Raw genomic sequence first — 20,314 nt, forward strand, 5'->3', positions numbered from 1 at the left:
CTGGGCTTGATCTGGGCTTGGGCTGAGATGCTGAAGATCACGGGCTGGGCTGGAAATAGGCTGGCTTCGGGGTTGAACTGAATGGGCTTGCTGCAGCTGAAGTTCACGGCTGAAGATGGGCTGAACTGCGGGTTGATGCTGGGGATTTGGGCCAAGACACTGCATGGGCTGATCGATTTCTCTGGAGAGAAGATGCGGACGGAGGGTCGCTGAAGATGCGGACATGCGAGGCGGTGAAATGCTTCGGCGCTGCTGGAGTCTTCGGTGGCCTGCTGGCGAGAGATGGGGGTCTTTGGTGGCAATCTTCGAGCAGCTACAAGGGGATGGGTGGAGACGGACGCGTGGACGGCAGCGAGATGGAGGGCAACTCGATGGTGGAGCAGGGCGTTGCTGCGGTCAAAAACTGGCAGAGGAAATTGCAAGGTTGACTGAGGTGTGGAGGCTGCTGGACAAGTGGCTTCGTGTGGAGGGAATCGAGAACATGGGCTGCGACAGAATTCTGAGGGAGGGCTACTCGAAAGAAAAAGGAAAGAAAGCAGAAAATAGCAGCAGGAGGGGTTGAGAAAAAAGGGACGCACGAAGAAGGAGGGAAAGAGGAAGAGAACGGATAGGAACGAGAGAGACGTGCGAGAGAGGCTAGCTGGTTTTGGGCCTACTCAACAAGCTTGGAGGGGGGCAAAGTCAAGAACTATCCATCTAATTAATTGCTTTGTCTCCCATAGTACTTTCTTGAATTATAATCCACAATAATCCAATTTGAGTGCAAATGTTGCACCCCCATCTTAGGTTCCGAATTTCACCAAATTAACATCAATTTCCTCACTCAATTCTCCAAATCGATGTCCAAATTTGCCAAGGAAAAAACCCATACAATTTCTGCAAGTCCCCTTCGCCAAGTAGTTTGGTATAGAAGCCAAAATTCATTTTAATTTGGTCCATCCGAATTTCCGTTAATTTCCGAAGCATCCAAAACAATTTTTTGTAAAAATCTCGAGCTCTCTGAAAATTCTTTGGAGGATGAATCGACGTTTCTAAAATAATTTGTGACATGACATAATTTCCAATTTATGAAATCGGGTTCAATTTTTCGGTTAATTTCAATTTAACATGATTTTAGCGCGTCCTAATCTACCGAGTATCTTTTAGGAATTTTTGGTGCAATTGGCCCGTGGTCGATTATTTTCGAGCCACATTATACATTTTCGACACATTGGCGACTCTCGGTTGTCGCAAAAATCTCAATTTGTCAAATACGAACACCGGGTACAGAAATGATAGAAAAATCGGCCTAGTGCCGTTCGACGAGAATTTTGCAATTAGGTGGAATCACCCACACACTAATCACATATCTCCATTGAATCGGCCTATCTGTGGTCTTTGATCAATTTTTGATGGTGCTGTAATAACCCTTGTAGATCAACACAATCAAGCAGTTAATTCCTGAAACCCTTGTAGATCAACACAATCAAGCAGTTAATTCCTGGTCGAGTTCTCAAGTCCATTGCGTTAAAATCCCTTAATGGTTTCCCCAGATAGTCTAGTTATCTCATGAGTGATCAGCTCAGAGAATAGTACTATCGGCGTGTCGATAAAAGGCCCGATTTATTTAATCGAAAAAAAAATCTGAAGATTCAGGCCATCATAGCACCCTGTCAGGGCACACCTCACTGCATTTGCATTTCCCCTCACCGTTACACAGCTCCTTCTTCGTCTTCTTCATTTCGGAATCGGTTCATAGGTCAAGGGTTTCGCTTCTCGTCATGTTGCAAAGATGGAGCCTCTGTAGTTTTTGGCAAATCGCGATATGAGACAAATAAGTCAATTTTTGTTCCTATTTTCGTGCCGATTTGGATTTTCCAGGTCAGTAGGCAAAGAGATTCCGTGTGATGGGTGGACTTAACAAGGAGCAAGAATAGAAGATGTGAACGGTGTTCATGGAAAAAGTGCAGGCGAGTGAGAAAAGGATTCCTTAAAAAATCCAAAACATGGGCCTCACCGGACACATCTCGATCCACCAATGGAGTGATTTTATTGTCGACAATGACACTGAAGATGGGGGAGACCACGCGGAGGAGTGACTTTCTAGGAGCAACCACCTAGAAAAGCGGGGTTATTTAAGGAACGGGAAAGACCAGCTACATATTTTTCCAAATAAGAGTGTCCCTTGTCCAACGACTTCAGCAGAAACTGCAAAGAAGTTGCTGAACGTGTCAAAAATTGGTTTTAGGAATGTGTGGTTCACCACAAAGCACACCATCCCAAACCTCAGACGCAACTAAAAATGTGAACACGCGGTTTTCTCGTAGAACATTTCCAGCTGAAGATTGGGACCACACGGAGGAGTGACATTTTAAATGCAGCCACTTGGGAAAGCGAGGTATTAGGTACAAGGAAGACCCAGCGACGAAGTATATATTTTTCTAGTAAGAGTGTCCCTTTTCCAACGACTTTAGCAGAAACTGCAAAGAAGCTACTGAACGTGTCAAAATGGTTTTAGGAATGAGTGGTTCACTATAAAGCACACCATTCCAAACCAATTGAATGGTGCGAACCTCATCTTTAACAGCTGTAGAATACACTTCTCCTGACAACCATGGCTTGTTGTCTTCCTTTATGCACTCTCTTGATCCTTTTCTCCCTCGTCAATTCTCTTTCCTTCAATATAAGTAGCTTTGATGCGAATGGAGGCGACATACTGCTCGAAGGAGTTGCGAGAATTGTGTCTGGATCCATTGAACTAACCAATAGCTCTATCGAACCATCAACGTTTCAAGTAGGCTGCATTCAGTATTCCAAACCCATTGATATATGGGATTCTGTTACAGGGAGACAAGCAGACTTCTTTACTCGTTTCTCAATCACCATCGAAACTTACCATGCCACTTCATATAGTGATGGGATTGCCTTTTTTCTTGCTCCTGTTGGCTTCCCGGTCCCCCCTAACTCAGGTGGTGGATTCTTCGGATTGTTCAATGCAAGCACATTTGATGGGCATAAGAACCAAATCATCATGGTCGAGTTCGATACTTGGCCAAACTTGGAATTTGATCCTTCGACGCAGCGCATAGGAATCAACAAAAACTCACTCCGGCCGCTTTATTATACCCCCTGGAATGCTGGATCACATAGTGGCAACGCAACTGATGTTATGGTGACCTATAATTCTACTACCAAGAATTTTAGTGTATTCTGGTCATTTGATGGTGAGCCGGTTTCTCCAGGTAACAAAAGTTCCTCTCTTTCTTGCCAAATTGATCTTGCTAATGTTCTCCCTGAATCAGTCGCAATTGGAATTTCAGCTTCGTATGGCATGTATGAGGAGAGACACATCCTCAATTCATGGGAGTTCACTTCAAACTTGGATGTTGTACGTCCCCCATCAACAGATACATCAAAAAAGGGGGTAAAATCTAAGAGATATAGGTTGATAACATTTATTACAGTTCCCGTAGCATGTCTCTTGCTGGTTATTACAGCAGGTTCTTGCTTATTTATGATCAAGATGAGGAAAAAATGTGAGTTTTGGGCTCTGAATCATATTGACAAAGAGATAGGAGCATTGCCACTGAAATTCTCTTATCAAGAGTTGCTTGTTGCTACAAATGGCTTTGCAAATGATCGAAGACTAGGCCAAGGAGGGTCTGGCCAAGTTTACAGAGGATCTTTGAGCTGTTTAGACTGCCTAGTCGCCGTCAAAAGAATCTTTGCAGAATCCAAACATTCAGAAAAGGTCTTCACCAACGAAATGAAGATAATAAACTGCATGTTACACCGAAATCTGGTGCAATTCATTGGATGGTGCCAAGAGGAAGGTGAGTTTTTGCTTGTTTATGAATATATGCCTAATGGTAGCCTTGATAATCATCTCTTTAGAACTCGAACAAGTCTACCGTGGGATGTGAGGTACAAGATAGCTTCGGGCCTGGCGTTAGCCCTTAATTATCTTCATGAAGAACTGGAGCAATGCGTTCTTCATAGAGATGTAAAAGCCACCAACATATTACTCAACACAAACTTCAACACTAAGCTCGGCGACTTTGGAGTGGCTAAGTGTGTTGACCCCCAATTCAGGACTCAAATAACGGATGTGGTAGGGACATGCGGCTATCTGGCTCCAGAATATGCGAGTGAGGGGAGGGCTACTAAAGAGTCTGACATGTTCAGCTTCGGGGTTGTGGCTCTAGAAATCATTTGTGGTAGGAGGGCATATCAGGAAGGTGAATATCAAGTTCCACTGTACAAGTGGCTTTGGCAACTTTACCTAACTGGAAACCTGCTTGAGGCAGCCAATGAATCATTGAATTCAAGTTTTGATAGGAAGGAAATGGAATGCTTGATGATGGTGGGACTGTGGTGTGTGCATCCAGATCCCAAGAGAAGGCCAAAAGCAGGACAAATGATAAGATTTCTTCAGCTAGAAGTCCCGGTGCCTGAGTTTCCACGTGGCACCTATGAGGCCCCCACTTTACATCAGCAATCAGCACTAAGAATAGAGTCTTCCTCTTCTACGCAAGAATCACTTCCCGGTTAGCAAGCCATGACATGGCTCCTAAAGCCATCCAGCAACACATGTTGACTTTTGGGAAAATGAAACAGATGTTAGGACGGATTAGTTATGCTCAATCGACCTTTTCTTTGCTGTAATATATTGTCTAGCTGCTGATCAATTGGTTGATGTAGATGTCACAGAGACATCGGTACCATTAAAGATGCTCAATCGGCCTTTTCTTTGTTGTAATGTCAACCCGTAGTGGTGCTTTCTTGTCTTTTAAGTAGAATGGTCCACTCTGGAAATTAACGTTGCTGCATAACTTGGTTAATGTTACCTACAAAGTTCTTGTATCTATTATCATTAAGTGCTTTGTATGAGTAACTTGTGACAATGCTATACTTGACCAGATCTTTCTAGTCCCACCACAGCTTTGGCATTTTTCAGGAAATAATGGTCCATCCAAATATTAACTTTTGTTCTGCTTCCTAGGATTAGTTAATTTAAGGGGAGTCGGTTCTAGCAAGAATCTTTGACTGGACCGATATTGCAAGAACAAGGGAGGGACGCAATCAGCTGCTGAGGGCTTAGCCCTTGCCGCCACCGCCTCCCTGTCGCCACCGGAAAGTTGGGGGAGGGTTGGTCGGGGCCGCCGAGCCCTGACCGGGGGCTGGCGACTAGCGACCCCAGCCAACCGGTGGCGAGGGCTTGCGTGCCCTCGCCCAAGCTACTGATTGCCTCCTTCCTCCTCCTCCTTTTAAAAAATATATATATATATTTGTTTTAAATTTAATTAATTAATTATTATATTAATTATTTACCACGTCAGCACCAAAACGACATCGTTTTTGCACTGTTTAGCCACATTAGCATGCAAAACGACGTTGTTTTGTACTAAGCTCGCCGGAAAATTGCCATGTCAGCATTCTCGCCGAATTTTCTTGCCGTTGGCACTTAACTAATCCATTTTGCTCCGATTTTGACACTTAAGTGTCACTTTCGTAAGTTTTGGCACTTAAGTGTCCCTTTGTGCCAAGTTTTGGCACTCCTAGTGTCCTTGTGTCAGAAGTAGAAAAAAAGTTACTTATTTGCTTTTGAGAACAATTCTAGAATCAAGCCATATTATTTTTTTCTTTCCTTTTTCTTCCTACTCTAGCGGGTCGCTAGGCTTGGTGATGGCGGTGATCGGCCAAAAATGAGGTCCAACGACCTCACCCAACCACAACAAGGTCAACCTCACTAGCTTCCAACAAGGCTCCTCCAAGGCCAACCGGGTGGTCGGCTAGAGGAGGAAGAAGAAGTGAAGGAAAAAAAGAAAATAAAATAAAAATCTTAGAAAATTATTAAAAATTAAAAGAAATTTCACGGCACTAAAAAAATTTGAGAATGGTATCAAACACATTTATGTTTTTTTTTTCTATTACTAGAATAGATATTTTTTGCAGTTAGCAAATATGTTTGAATGCTAAAAAACGCATTCAAGGAACATAATTAGAAAAAATTATTTCTGAGCAAAAATTATTTACAAGAACAAAATGATTACCAAATGCACCCTTAATAAATCAACCTTGACTTTGCTCTTGCATTGCTCTTTCCATGGGTGATTTGAAATTGGGTATACATTGATAGCGGCAATATACCCAAGAGAGAGAGAGAGAGAGAGAGAGAGAGAGAGAGAGAGAGAGAGAAAGAGAGAGAGAGAGAGAGAGAGAGAGATATGGTGGTTGAAATCATAGAGTTATATAAGTAGCAACGTGGTTGATTCCCATTCAAATCGCCCACGAGGGATAAACAGTCTTAAATCCATTACACACACTTTGATAATTCAGTCAAAAACATTTTAATTATGTCAATTGAATTACAAACTTTTTCATCTTTTTCCAATAGAGTCTATTCAGAAAAATTTAGCTAAAAACCACTTATGTGAACACGGGCCGCCCTTTGTGATGCGGCTGACCTTGAAATAGATAATTTAGAATAATATTTTAATGTTTTTTCCTTTCTTTCTCTTTCTTTTTTCCCCTCTTCCCTCCTTCCTCCTCTAGTCGATCGCCAATCTTGACAACTGAATAGAGGCAAAGGCTAGTGAGGTCAACCATGGGTAAAGCTTGCCCCCGTCAACCACTGGCAAGAGTGAGCCTTGCCCGAGGCCTGGCAATTGGCTAGAGAAAGAAGAAGAGAAGGAAAAAAGAAAGAAAAAGAAAATAGAAATTGAAAAAGTATTAAAATATAATTGAAAATGCCCACATCAGCATGACCATGCCATGTAGGACGACTAGTATCCACATCAACAATTTCTAGCAAAAATTGATCGGATGGATTTAATTAGCAAAATGTAAAGAAGTTTATGAGCCAATTGATAAAATTGAAAGGTATAAGATTGTATTGACAAAAATGCAATAGGTTTAAGTCTTTTTGGATAATTTTAAAATCTAATAAACATATCATGTTATTGGTCCTTATGTCTTCATGACAAAATATCTTCTCAAATATCACTTTAAAATGCCAGGTTTCGTATAAAGAAATTCTAGGTCAGTCATCCTCTCAAGATCTTGACATAAGAAACCGGCGAAGGAATTCTTTTTCCAGTTTGGAATAAGTCTCGAAGGGCGTGGAAGGAATTGTCTGAATGATAAATCGTAACTAGACCAACTATATATTTCACTAAGATAGGAATTGTGGCTCAAATGATGCCACATCATTTACATGCACTTATTGGCACTGACAATGTTTGTGGTCTTTCGAAAATCCTAAGCGGGTTGTGATTTGCCAACAAAACAGTGCAGTGAAAGCTACAGACTTTGTCTAGACAATGTTGGATGCAAAATTCACAACCCCAAGATCTCCATAACCAGAACAAGAGCATAGATGATCGAGTAGAAAGATTATCACACATGTATTGGAATCCATCATTCTTGATGCGGAAGCGAAAAAGTGATGACCCACGCACAAATTCTTCTCATCTATTGCCTTCAATATCATTGGCTCAATGAGACGGTCCCCTCACCCTTTAGCGCTAGGTTAACGCTCCTTATGTGAGGATACATGTGAGAATTATGGTTAGAAGAGAGACTTGAGCATTATTTATTGAGTTTCTAACCAGGCCCTCTCATTACGGATCAGGCTCAACTCGGCTCACTCTAGTCAGCCCCATATTAGACTAATTAAGAAACATTCTATCTCACTTTAGACTAATCCCGTAAAAAGGGTAACCGTAAAACAGTAAATTACAATATCAATTAATGTAGTCCACATAGGAAAAATCTTACATTCTCCCACTTGGACTATATTAATTGAAATTATATTGTATGTGCGCACTTTTAGTCTAGAGATAGTTCTTAATAGTCAATCACATCTCATAAAGTCTCAAACATCAAATCATGGCAGTAACTGCATGTATACACACAAAGCCTTCCATGGTCACAAGTGCTTTCAATTTTATTGATATGGATTCAATATGGTAATGTGGCAAATGGACAACATCTCTCATAGAGAAATCCCATTTGTCAGTCACAATTCTCTTACCTTAAGCATTACAAAAAACTTGTGCCACTAGAGAATGTCTTTATAGTTCCAATGAATCCACATATGTCTTGTCTATACGGTTAACCTTTCTCTATGTATAACTAGACATATGCACAAGACTAATAATTGGATGCCCCTAGCCTTCACTCAATGTTTATACAATACCTTGAGACTTTATCAATATGTATTCAACATAATAACAATACATTCAAAAATATTTTATTGAATACAAAAGTCGATACATATCAAACCGTTACTAAATGTAACGAACACAGATGTAAACTTTATCAGAGTAAATCTAAAATAGCTCTTACTAAACAACAGCATCTCATGATGCTCTTAAGCCCATATTAATGACATGTCATTCAAGAACAGAATATCAAAGTCCTTTAGTTAGTGGATCTACAATCATATCATCTGTGAAAATATGTTATATTAAAACGTCACATTTTTATATTGTTTCTTTATGGTAAAAAATTTGAAAGCCAAATATTTAAACCTCTTAAGACCTCTGTTATTAATAAATAATACTACAAATTTATTGTCTCAATACAACCGTATGGGTTAATCCATAAAGTTAAAAACGATCAACTTCTTAATGAGGTTCCGAAGCCTAATAGCCCAAGTAACAGCATAAAAGAATGTTACAAATTATGCTTACATAGAAGAAGATGACATAGAACTTTATTTACTGCACTTCCTACTAACATAAATATGTATTCCGTTATTGATCTTATGTTATCCTAACAGCTAGCAAAGATTGAACATGTCTATAAATCAACATATAATATTTTGTCCTATTTAAGTACCTTAAAAAAATTTCCGCAGCAACCCAGTGATCGCGTCCTAGATTTGACTAATTTCTACCTAGAAGTTCCGTCGAAAAGACGATATTTAGTCTAGTGCAAATTCGAGCATACATTATACTTTTAAATGCACTGACACAAGGTACACCATTTAACTGGATTTTCTTAATATCTAAATAAGGACAATGTAATAAATTTGGTCTATTATCCTTAATGACAAAAGCAATTCCTGACTTGCTGTGATGTATGTTGAATATTTCCAACAAATGCCCTCTGAGATAAATCTAACATATATGGCGAGAACAACCCTTACAGACCACAGTGCAAAGGACAAAAGATGCCTTAAGGTCACTACTTGTAAGCAAAATATCACGTACATAAAGTATGAGAAAAATAAATTTCCTCCCACTAAATTTGTAGTATATATCTATTGAATTACTTTGTTCCCAGCTGAATGAAATGACAACACTATAAAACTTTAATAATATTGTCTGGAAACTTGTTTAAGACCATGAATAAGACTTTTAGTCCACATACAAGTTTACTTAAATCATCTGCTGTAAAATCATCCAATTGCACTATATAGATTTTGTATCTATGTGACATAACTCCATATAAAAAATAAATTACTAATGTCATGTTCACTCTGAAATAATCTTTAAAAAAAAAAACTAGAAAGAAATCATTATTTTTTCACTATTAACTATCCACCCTTATTTCAGAGTGAAAACTTTAGCTACCAATTTAGCTTTAAACTCCACAATCTTTCTTTGAAATCCTTTAAGTTTTGTACATCTATTTGCAACTAATGAGCCTGTGATCTTTAGGCAAATCAGTAAGTTTCCAAACACTATGAGGTTTCATAGATTGCATATCGTCTTTTATGGCATCTAATCACATACTTGATTGAAGATAAGAAACAACATTTATGTAAGTCGCTAAATCAACCATGTAGTGGATATTACAGTTATGCTCTCACAGATAGACTATATAGTCTGATGATACAACTGATTGTCTTTCCCTAATAGATCTCCTGATACAACCACTTCATTCTGCACTTGAGAGGTTCGAGAAATTTCATCATAAACTATATCAAGAATAGTACCTTGAACCTCAACAAGTTTAGTCTATGGTATAGGAGATTTCACAATTGTTTGTATAGGCAAAGACAAAGACATAGTAACATTTATCATACTATTATCCTTAATAGTCTGAGAACAGCTATCCTCTACAACTACGTCAAACTCTAGAAACTTTACTGTATGTGATTACATAATTCTTGTACCTTCATTAGGGTCATAAAATCAATACCCCTTTGAACAATCTAGGTAAGATACAAAATAATTCCGAGTGAATTTGAATTCCAACGCACTTAATATTGGATTAGATAACCTCACTTCTACATGACACCTATAAATTTAATATGATTCAAGTAATTTACATCCAATCCATAACTCAAAAGAAGTTTATGAAACTTTGGTAAGAAAACACGTTTTTGTATGTGAAAATATTGCTTTCAAAATATCAGCCCACAGAAGACTAGATAAATTAGTCTTACCATCATATTCATCATCGTGTTCATTATGGTGTAAATATGCCTTTCAGGCAAATCTTTTTATCAGGATTTTCAGGCATATAATTAAGTTATCACTCCAGAATTTACCAAGTATTTGACAAATGACCCTTTAAACTATTCCACATTGTTATACTTGCCAAAATACTCACTGCCACTATTAAACTTGACAACCTTTAAGACTAATTCTAACTATTTTATTCTTAATTTAGTTTAGAATAATAGTCATCAATGACTTTGTTGAAATAAAATTTCTGCATAGGATTCACTAAGATTAACTTAAATGACCTCTAACATGTCAGAACTACAGACTGCTGTTTTATTATTTATTTCGGTCATTTTACTTCCATAATAATCTATAGAAGTCTTTAGATAATCGTTAAGAGTAAATAAAATATCAACATTGTCAACTTTTATGCTCTTCCTTTAAACATGTGTGAGATTATTCCTTAGACATAAAACTTTTGGAAACAACATTTTCAACCATATACAAGATGTATATATCATTATGTTAAAAAGTCCTTGCAGATGTGTCCTAATTTCGGTATTAGACAATACATAATTTCAAGCCACTAAGGCTTCCATCATCTTCTAGCAGTGCAGTTAGTTGGTAAACCACTTTTCAAATGTTCCTGAATGGAACGCTTCATGGACAGTAAGTAGCAAATCATATGTCCTCAACTTAAAATTTGAATCAGTAAAAACCTCAATAATAGTTGAGTTATTAATTACAGATAAGGTGACTGAAAAAACAAGTAATGTATATAATTAGCATCATGTGAGCATTGTGTAATTTGACGTACAAGTACACATCTAGAGAGTTACATACAAAATCATATAATCACTTTTTGGCAGAATATATGACATGCAATTGCACACTCCCCACATGATAGCAGTTATGATCTAATCTTCGTAAATTCATCACTTTTGGGCATACGAACTACTAGGATCAGTCACTCATCTACCACATCATCATGTATCTCTCCATGAACTAATACACAATCACCTCCTTTGGGAGTATGACCACGCATTAGACCATGAGACATCATAATCATTATACGAGACCGATATTTCTTAAATCCAATCAAGTGTGCCACTTTGGCGGTCACAACTCAATTGAATCCTTGAAACTCTCTCATACCGGGGATATAAACCTTACTTCTCACATACATCATATACATGTGATTTTAACTTTAGTGATAGGGGCAACATATCACTGAAATCACATATCATGCTAATTACACTATTTTATTTATTAATAAAAATTAAAATTTATATATATTATCAATGAATCACACTTTTATAATATTTATGTGATAACATACCAGTAACCCAATGTGACACCCCGAACCCCCCTTAGGTTGCCACAGGCACCTCATGTTACACCTAATTACATTTTCTTAGAAGAAGCGTCATAAATCATAGACATTTTTTTTTTTGAAAACGGTCCCAGCGCGACTCATTTAGCGGAAGCAAAATATAACATCGTCATCTCTCCCTCCATCAACCATGATACAATTGCACATCACTAAACACCATAATAAAGACAAAGCCATGACACTTTATTTACATATTTTCAAGATGGGTTTCCTTGGGTCGGTACATCAAAAGAAAAGTCAGGACATGAAGCCACACTCCGCCATAAACCTAAAAAGAAACACTCGACCCACTACGACTAACGTGCAAGATTCCCCATCACTAGTGTCGGCTAACTATCCCAAAAAGTTTCAGCTCCTACTTTTCACGCACGGGCCCTCACACCCATCCTGGTGCATCAGGCGGTGGCGGCGGCAACATCCCACGCATCACTCCGTCTCGACGAACATGGACGGATATAAACTCTTGAATGACAGGGCCCCCAGCTAGGCCCACGTCGTACATCACTAAGGCGCGCACTCGAATAAAAGTCAGTCCAGGAATGGTGGGACAGTCAATCTCCACGCACTCGACCTCTACATCCGAAGGTTGGCCGTAAAATACGCACCGCGTGACAGCAGGGAGCGGCATGCTGCTAATCTGAAATGTTGGTCTCCGAAGGGGTGAGTACAACCACTCAGCAGGTAAAGGACCAATAAACCACACAATGCATCATGCCACGCAATCATCACAATCATAGCGTCACATGTCCTACAGGCATCCATGCACAACATACCATGGCATCATGCACATGTCATCATACCTCATATACCATCATCATTATGTAGACATCACCATCGTGTCATATACTTACCATCATCATGTCACATATGGCATCATCCTTATCATGCATCCATGCATATAACATCATCATCATATCACATGTACCATCATCATGACATGCATCCATGCATGTAACATCATCATCATATCACATGTACCATCATCATGACATGCATCCATGCATGTAACATCATCATCATATCACATGTATCATCATCATTGCCATGCATCCATGCATGTAACATCATCATCATATCACATGTATCATCATCATTGCCATGCATCCATGCATGTAACATCATCATCATATCATGCATATATCATCATCATCATATCACATGTATATATCATCATCATCATGTCATGCATATATCATCATGCATAATTCAATTTCAATTTCGTTTTGGACCGCCACATTTCTCTTTCCCGGGACTAATGTTTGCATCCCGCATGTATCCAAGATACAATCAGACCATCCGGCTCCCCCACTCTCCGGGCATCTCGTACCTAAACTGGCATCACGAGGACCCTCCGGCATTCAGCCATTCAAGGCCACCGGGCAACTGGCCGTACCCTTCTAGCCAGGCATCTCGCACCCAAACTGGTATCGCGAGGTATCCCTCGGCACAATACCTGCAGAGCTTCCGGCTCCCCCACTCTCCGGGCATCTCGACACCTCTCGGTACTCCCGAGGCCCTCTGGTATCCAGCCATTCATGACCACCGGGCAACCGGCCGTACCCTTTTAGCCAGGCATCCCGACACTCCCGGGGCATCGTCGGCTCACACCTCCGACAGCCTTCTCATTTATCTCAATTCTCATCTTCAATTATAGTTCAATTTTAATCATGGCATGTGATGTGATGGTAATCAAGATCATATTCATCATTGAATTCATACATGCATCTCAATTCATTATCATACATGCATCAAGACACCATCATCCATAACAATACAATTCATGGAGTCCATGCAATTTAAATGGTCCATATTTCATGCCTTTTACAAAATTCCAGCATGTACCATTTTTAGAAAATATTAAAATTAAATATCCATATGCTTCTCAAAAATCATGAAATCAAGGCATGTGATAGATAAGACAATAAGATAGAAATTTCATGAAAAGCACATGCCCAATAGAGTTCCACACAAAAAGATACAATTCACACAAATACAGCATGCAATTTCGGATAGAAACAGAATGTGCAGTTTTCGAAATAATTCGATTAAAATACCCTAACGACCTCCGAAAATTATGAAAGTTTTCCAGGTTATATTTAAGACACTAAAGTATATTTTTCATGAAGACTTCTAGGCCATATTAGTTTTAGATAATTTTCTATAGTCGTACGAAGCTTCTGGTTCTCGCACCGAAACGTCCAGTGTAGTCATCTCCGAAATATCGAGTTTTCACCCCTTTATTCTTCTTAGTTTCCTCTGAAATTTGGATATGTTTTACTTCAAGAGGTCCCCTACAACTTTCATTAAGGAATCTAAGTCAAATGTCTAAAGAATAGTCACCATATGGGTCCATGAAGTCTCGGGTGTCCTGTACCACGTCTCCAGATTTACCGTCTTCAAGAGTAAGTCGATTCACTAGGCTACACTTGCTCATTTTACTTCAAATTTTATTATGTTAATCTTTAGGATGTTCTCTACAAGTTTCATGAAGAAGTCGAAGAGATATTCCTAGTAAAAATTGACATGCAACCACAAACCTACCGAAAGGTCAGCAAAATCGTTCCAGATCTAGTGTCTTCGTAGGATGAGGGTTTGACCCCTTAAATATCCACCATTTAGTCCCAAATTTTAGTATGTTGTATTTTAAGATGTTGGCTACAACTTTTATGAAGGAATCAAGGTCGAAATCCAACTTGAAACATGCATGCAAGCTCTCACAAGATTCTGGTTCAGGCGGTTCATACGAAAACAGCAAGCATACTCAAGAACAAGTCACATTCTAGCTTCGGTTTTGCCTACTCTAACATCCGAAACCTACCACCAACAAATCACACATGCAAGAGTGGAAATCAGTCCCAACTTGCCTCTAGGACCGAACGGATGACAGCAAAAGGGACGGCACACCGGCGACGGACGGACGGCGTGCGGGCGGTGACGGGCGACTCCTCCTCCTCCTTGGTTCCTCTTCTCTCTCGCCACTCCCTCTCTCTCGCGATTCTCTCTCTCTTTGGCCGAATTCCAACCGGCCACTCTCTCTCTCTTTCCCTTTTATTCCCCCAAATCTTCATCATTGGCAATGATTACTTGCCACCCTTGATAGCCAATGCATGTAGCCCCCCTCTTGCCACTTGGCATGCCACATGCAATGGGCTTGGGGACATTTTGGGCTTGGATTGAACCGGCCTCCCTTGTGGCCGACAGCAGCCCATTCGTGGGCTTCAATGGGCCGGCCAACTTGGCCCATTAAAGGTCCACTCTTGGGCCTAAGGCCCAACCTAAATAGAATCAGTTTTAAACCTCCTTTTTAAATACTAATTAAATCTTATTAAACTAAAATACTATATGGTAAAATTAAATAACTAAACACTTAGAATTACAAACCTATGGATTCTAATTCACGATGAACATGGCCAGAGATAAGTCATTTTTTTTCCAAGATCTATCCATTTAAACTCGGCCATAGATTTCAATACAAGATATTAACTGAAGCACCCCTAATTGGCTAGCAAAGAGTTTCAGGATGCCACACCCAACACATGTATTTCCAAAATCACAAAAAATACAAGAAAAATACGCAAAAATACACTAAAATTACACATTTAGCGTTTTGTATGTATTTTCACATCCATAAAATCATCAAATATGTAAAATAAATACACCACAACATAGAGGATGATCAAACTAACCTAACACCGCCAGACACGCGCCGATCGGAGGCTCCACACACCCACACGCGCCGCCTAAGTGTGCGACGCGTGGAGCTCACGCACGGGGCGTATCTTGACCAGTCAAATCCGGTCCGACCGGCAATGGTCCAACTGATTCCAGGCTCAACCGCCCGGTCCAGCTGTCCGGTCCGACTAGTTGACCGGTCCGATCAACAGTTGACCAAGTCAAGTCGGTCAACGGGTCAGGTCGGATCCTCGAGTTGGGTCAAGTTGGCCACGGGTCGTAGACGTCATCATGACGTCAGCGCCGCGTGTGAGGGCCTATAAGGCGCGTCTCCGATGCCCTAGCCGTGCGTGGCCACGTGTGGGGGCGCGTGGCGCCTCCCCTTGCAACACGCCGCCCACGATCTTGCTCGTCTCGATGAGCCCAGTACGAATTTGTAATTTAATTTGATTTTTATTGAACAAAAAATCAAGAAAATCATAAAATTAGGGCAAAAATTTTATGCGTTCGAGTTCTAAGGTTATGATTGCTCTGATACCACATGTTGGATGCAACACTCGCAACCCCAAGATCACTATAACCAAAACAAGAGCATAGATAATCGAGTAGAAAGATTATCACATATGTATTGGAATCCATCGTTCTGGATGTGAAAGTGGAAAAGCGATGATCCACGCACAAGTCCTTCTCTTCCATTGCCCTTCGTATCACTAGCTCAATGAGATGGCCCCCTCACCCTTTAGCGCTAGATTAACGTTCTTTATGTGAGGATACATGTGAGAATTAGGGTTAGAATAGAGACTTGAGCACTATTTATAGAGTTTCCAATCAAACCCTTTCATTACGAGCCAATCTCAACTCGGCCCACACTAGCCAGCCCTATATTAGACTAATTAATAAACCTTCTATCTCACCTTAGACCAACCCCGTAAAAACGGTAACCGTAACATAGTAAATTACAATATCAATTAATGTAGTCCACATTAGGAAAACTCTTACAGACAACACTTACAAATCAAGTAAACCGACGTGCAGTACGGAATCTTCGGGTTCTGATCTCCTTTTCCCCGTTCTTTGCTACTGCATCATCCCTGTAGTATTCCAAACCCATGTATAGCATGGATTCTTCCGTGCGAAGGGAAGTAGATTTCTCAACCCGATTCTCTTTCACCATCAACTGATGTAGTGCCCCAACATTACAACATCCACACCCTCTTGATGAGGAAAAAGCACTAAAACATGGCGACATAGATACCGGCTATACAAAATTTTAGAGCTAGAAAAGTGGAAGATCACACTTAAGCGGCTCGGGTTGATACATTAAATTGAGGAGCGAGCTCAGGTCCATTCTGACCATACATAGTCATTGGCGAAGCATAGGGTCTATATCAGAAGCAACATTAGATACACCAGGCATACCATGCTATAACCTCTACCGCCTCAAATAGCAAAGCTGGAGCTCAGACAAGACTATCCAAAGCTATATAGCTCGTGAGATGAGACATTCACTTTGTTTTGCCTAGGAAGCAATGGTAAAGAAGTTCCCATGAAAACGGGAAGTGTCCTAACTTTGAATTAGCTTAAAATTGATCATTATCTGAGCGGTAGGGTTAATTTAATATTGCAATACAAAATTCAGTTCTCACTCCCTTAGCAGTATTTGCAACAAGTTCCTCAAGAGAGAAGATAATGAGAACATTAACTATAGTTGGCCAGCAAGCACTGCCGTCAAGGTGAATGCCGTAAAAAAGAAGCTATAGCACCGTTAATGACAATTTCAACCAATTTTTGGAAGGAAGTGCATTAGATGATGGACTTAATTGTTGTTGTCATTGTAATAATAGGTTTCCGGAAAGTCCTCACAGGAACTTTGGTTTTAGGGTCTGACTTTTGGAGCAAATAGAACATAATTTTTTGATTTGGGGTGAAATTTCATTGCCAAACAACATCATTTGATTTATATCTTGAATGTTAACGTCTCTGGCAAGACATATCAGATATTCTATTCTAAAATAATATGACATAGATTTTTTGACAACACAAGTACCCAATGTCACTTGAATGGTCAATTTTTAAAAGTGGTGATACTTAATTGATCTCTTTAAAAGGTATGGCACCAAGGTAAATGCCGTAAAAAAGAAGCTATAGCACCGTCAATGACAATTTCCACCAGTTTTTGGAAGGAAGTGCATTGGATGATGGACCTAATTGTTGTTGTCAATGTAATAATAGGTTCTCGGAAAATCCTCACAAGAACTTTGGTCTTGGGGTTTGATTTATGGAGCAAATATAACATAATTTCTCAATTTGGGGCAAATTGCATTGCCAAATAATGTCATTTGATTTATATCTTGGATGTTAACATCTCCGGCAAGACATATTAGATATTATATTCTAACATAATATAACACACAATTTTTTGGCAACACAAGTAATCGATGTCACTTGAATGGTGGATTTTTAAAAGTTGTGGTATTTAATTGATCTCTTCAAAAGGCATGGCATCAAGGTGAATGCCATAAAAAAGAAGTTATAACATCGTCAATGACAATTTCCACCAATTTTTGGAAGGAAGTGCATTAGATGGTGGACCTAATTGTCGTTGTCTACTCAGAAAGTCCTCACAAGGCTCAACCCGAAAGACACCTAAAGTTTTTGTTGCTTTTTCAGCATGGTTAACTTTTGACTAATTGTGAAAGTGCTTCTCTTGAAGCACTGCCGCGCACCTTGTTGTTTGGGCTTCTAGATTGAGTGAGATATTCCATTTTTTGGTACCAATGGTTCTAAGATTAGTTTACTAAATAATGTGACATATCGTGTACTTGGGTTTTTGAATAAGTAGATCAAAGAATCCAAAATAAAGATGTTGCCCCACATAAGGCTTGTTTGATAACCAACCAATTCTTAACTATTTCTATTCTTTTGTTCTTTGATTGAAAAAAAAATCTATTTAGTATTGTCAGCTAATTTTTTAATTATCGAGAACAAATTAGTGACTAGGGAATAGATTTGGAACAAAATTAATAAGTAAAAAAGAATTATTCATTTGTTTTGGAGAACAATTCTAGAATCAAGCCATATTTTTTTTTTCTTTTCTTCTTCTTCCTCTAGCCAGTCACGGGGCTCGACATCGAGCCCGATGATCGACCAAAGGCGAGGTTCGGTGACCTCGCCCAACCATGGCGAGGTTGACCTTGTCAACCCTCAACGAGGCTTCCCCAAGGCCGGCAAGATCGTCGGCTAGAGGAGGAAGAAAAGGAAAGGAAAAAAGAAAAGAAAAATCTCAGAAAATTATTGAAAATTAAAAGAAATTCCACATCACAAACAAATTCGAGGGTAGGATCAAACGCGCTCCTATTCTTTTTCTATTCCAAGAATATATATTTTATGCAATTAGCAAATGTGCTCGAATGCTCAAATTTTTTTTTCCAAGGAATAGAATTAGAAAAAATTATTTCTGAGCAGAAATGGTTCACAATAATAGAATGGTTACCTAATGCATCCTTAATAAATCAATTTTGACTTTGCTCTCACATTGTTCTATCCATTTTTACTTTATGGACCCTTGAATTAAGGGATATGAGTGTTTGATTTTCTTTTTGTTTTTTTCATGGGTGATTTGAAATTAGGTGTTAATTAATAACGGCAATATATGTAAGATATTGAGATAGAGAGATTTGACGGTTGAAATCAAAGAGTTAAATAAGCAGCAACGTCATTGATCCCCATTCACATTCGTGGAGGATAAAAAGTCTTAAATTCATTACACTTCGACAATTCAGTCATAAATCCTTTAATTATGTCAATTGAGTTATAAATTTTTCCACCTTCTTTTTTTTTTTTTCCCAATTAAGTCCATTTATGTAATTTTGGTTGAAAACCGCTTATGTGAACACCGGCCGCCCTGCCTGGCGCGGCCAACCTTGACATAGACAATTTAGAATAATATTTTAATATTCATTTTTTCCTTTCTTTCTCTTCCTTTTTTCCCTTCCCTTTTTCCTCCTCTAGCCGATTGCCAAGTCTTGACATCTGACTAGAGGCGAAGGCTAGTGAGGTTGACCATAGGCAAAGCTTTCCCCCGTTGGCCATTGGGAAGGGTGAGCCTTGCCTGAGACCTAGCAACTGACTAGAGAAAGAAAAGGAAAAATAAAATAAAATAAAAAGTATTAAAATATTTTTGAAAATGCCCACGTCAATATGACCACACCACATAGGATGACTAGTGTCTACATTAACAATTTATGGCATAAAATGATCGGATGGACTTAATTAGCAAATGTGAAAAAGTTTTGAGTCTTTTCGGACAATATAAAAATGTAATAGATAGATCATGTTATTGGTCCTTATGTCTCCATGAAGGTGCTCGGGTTTTTTGCCATGGGATGCTTGGAGGAACGGAGACAAAACCGTCCTTCCATGAAAGAATTTGTTGAAGAAATCGAGCATATCATGAGTATTGCTGTTGGAGAAAACTCATTTGATGTTTTGAAGCTGACAAAACTTATCTACATTATGTTATGAAGATTTCTAAACTTCTATGTCAAAGTCTAAAGACTCCCAGACTTTTGTGTCAAAGTCTATTTTACATCAAAAGTCTGCTCACTCTTACTAATTCCAGACTGAACACAAGTGACTTATCTAGACAAGGGATGATGTTTCTTTCTTTAAGGGTTCAGTTCATATGGATTATATATGGTCTTCTAGTTGGAAATATCACTTACGAGATTGAATATCTTTATTGGAATCAATTTAGATACATCAAATCTTTTCGGAAGGCAAGTAAATTTGGAAAGAATCTACTTATGGAAACTAAGATCCCGATTGATGGGCGAACAAGATTGACGAGCTTTCATCACAATCTTCAAAC

At 39.1% G+C, this 20,314-nt stretch overlaps 1 protein-coding gene across 1 annotated transcript; it reads left to right on the forward strand.

The window, feature by feature from the left end:
* The first annotated feature begins 2,593 nt into the window (after positions 1–2,593).
* Positions 2,594–4,531, forward strand: LOC120296238 (L-type lectin-domain containing receptor kinase IX.1-like). Its single transcript, XM_039317958.1, has one exon. The coding sequence runs from the start codon at positions 2,594–2,596 to the stop codon at positions 4,529–4,531; it is 1,938 nt and encodes a 645-aa protein (XP_039173892.1).
* Positions 4,532–20,314: the final 15,783 nt, after the last annotated feature.

The sequence above is a fragment of the Eucalyptus grandis genome, chromosome 7 (assembly GCF_016545825.1).
Source record: "Eucalyptus grandis isolate ANBG69807.140 chromosome 7, ASM1654582v1, whole genome shotgun sequence".
In the NCBI taxonomy this organism is placed as follows: domain Eukaryota; kingdom Viridiplantae; phylum Streptophyta; class Magnoliopsida; order Myrtales; family Myrtaceae; genus Eucalyptus; species Eucalyptus grandis.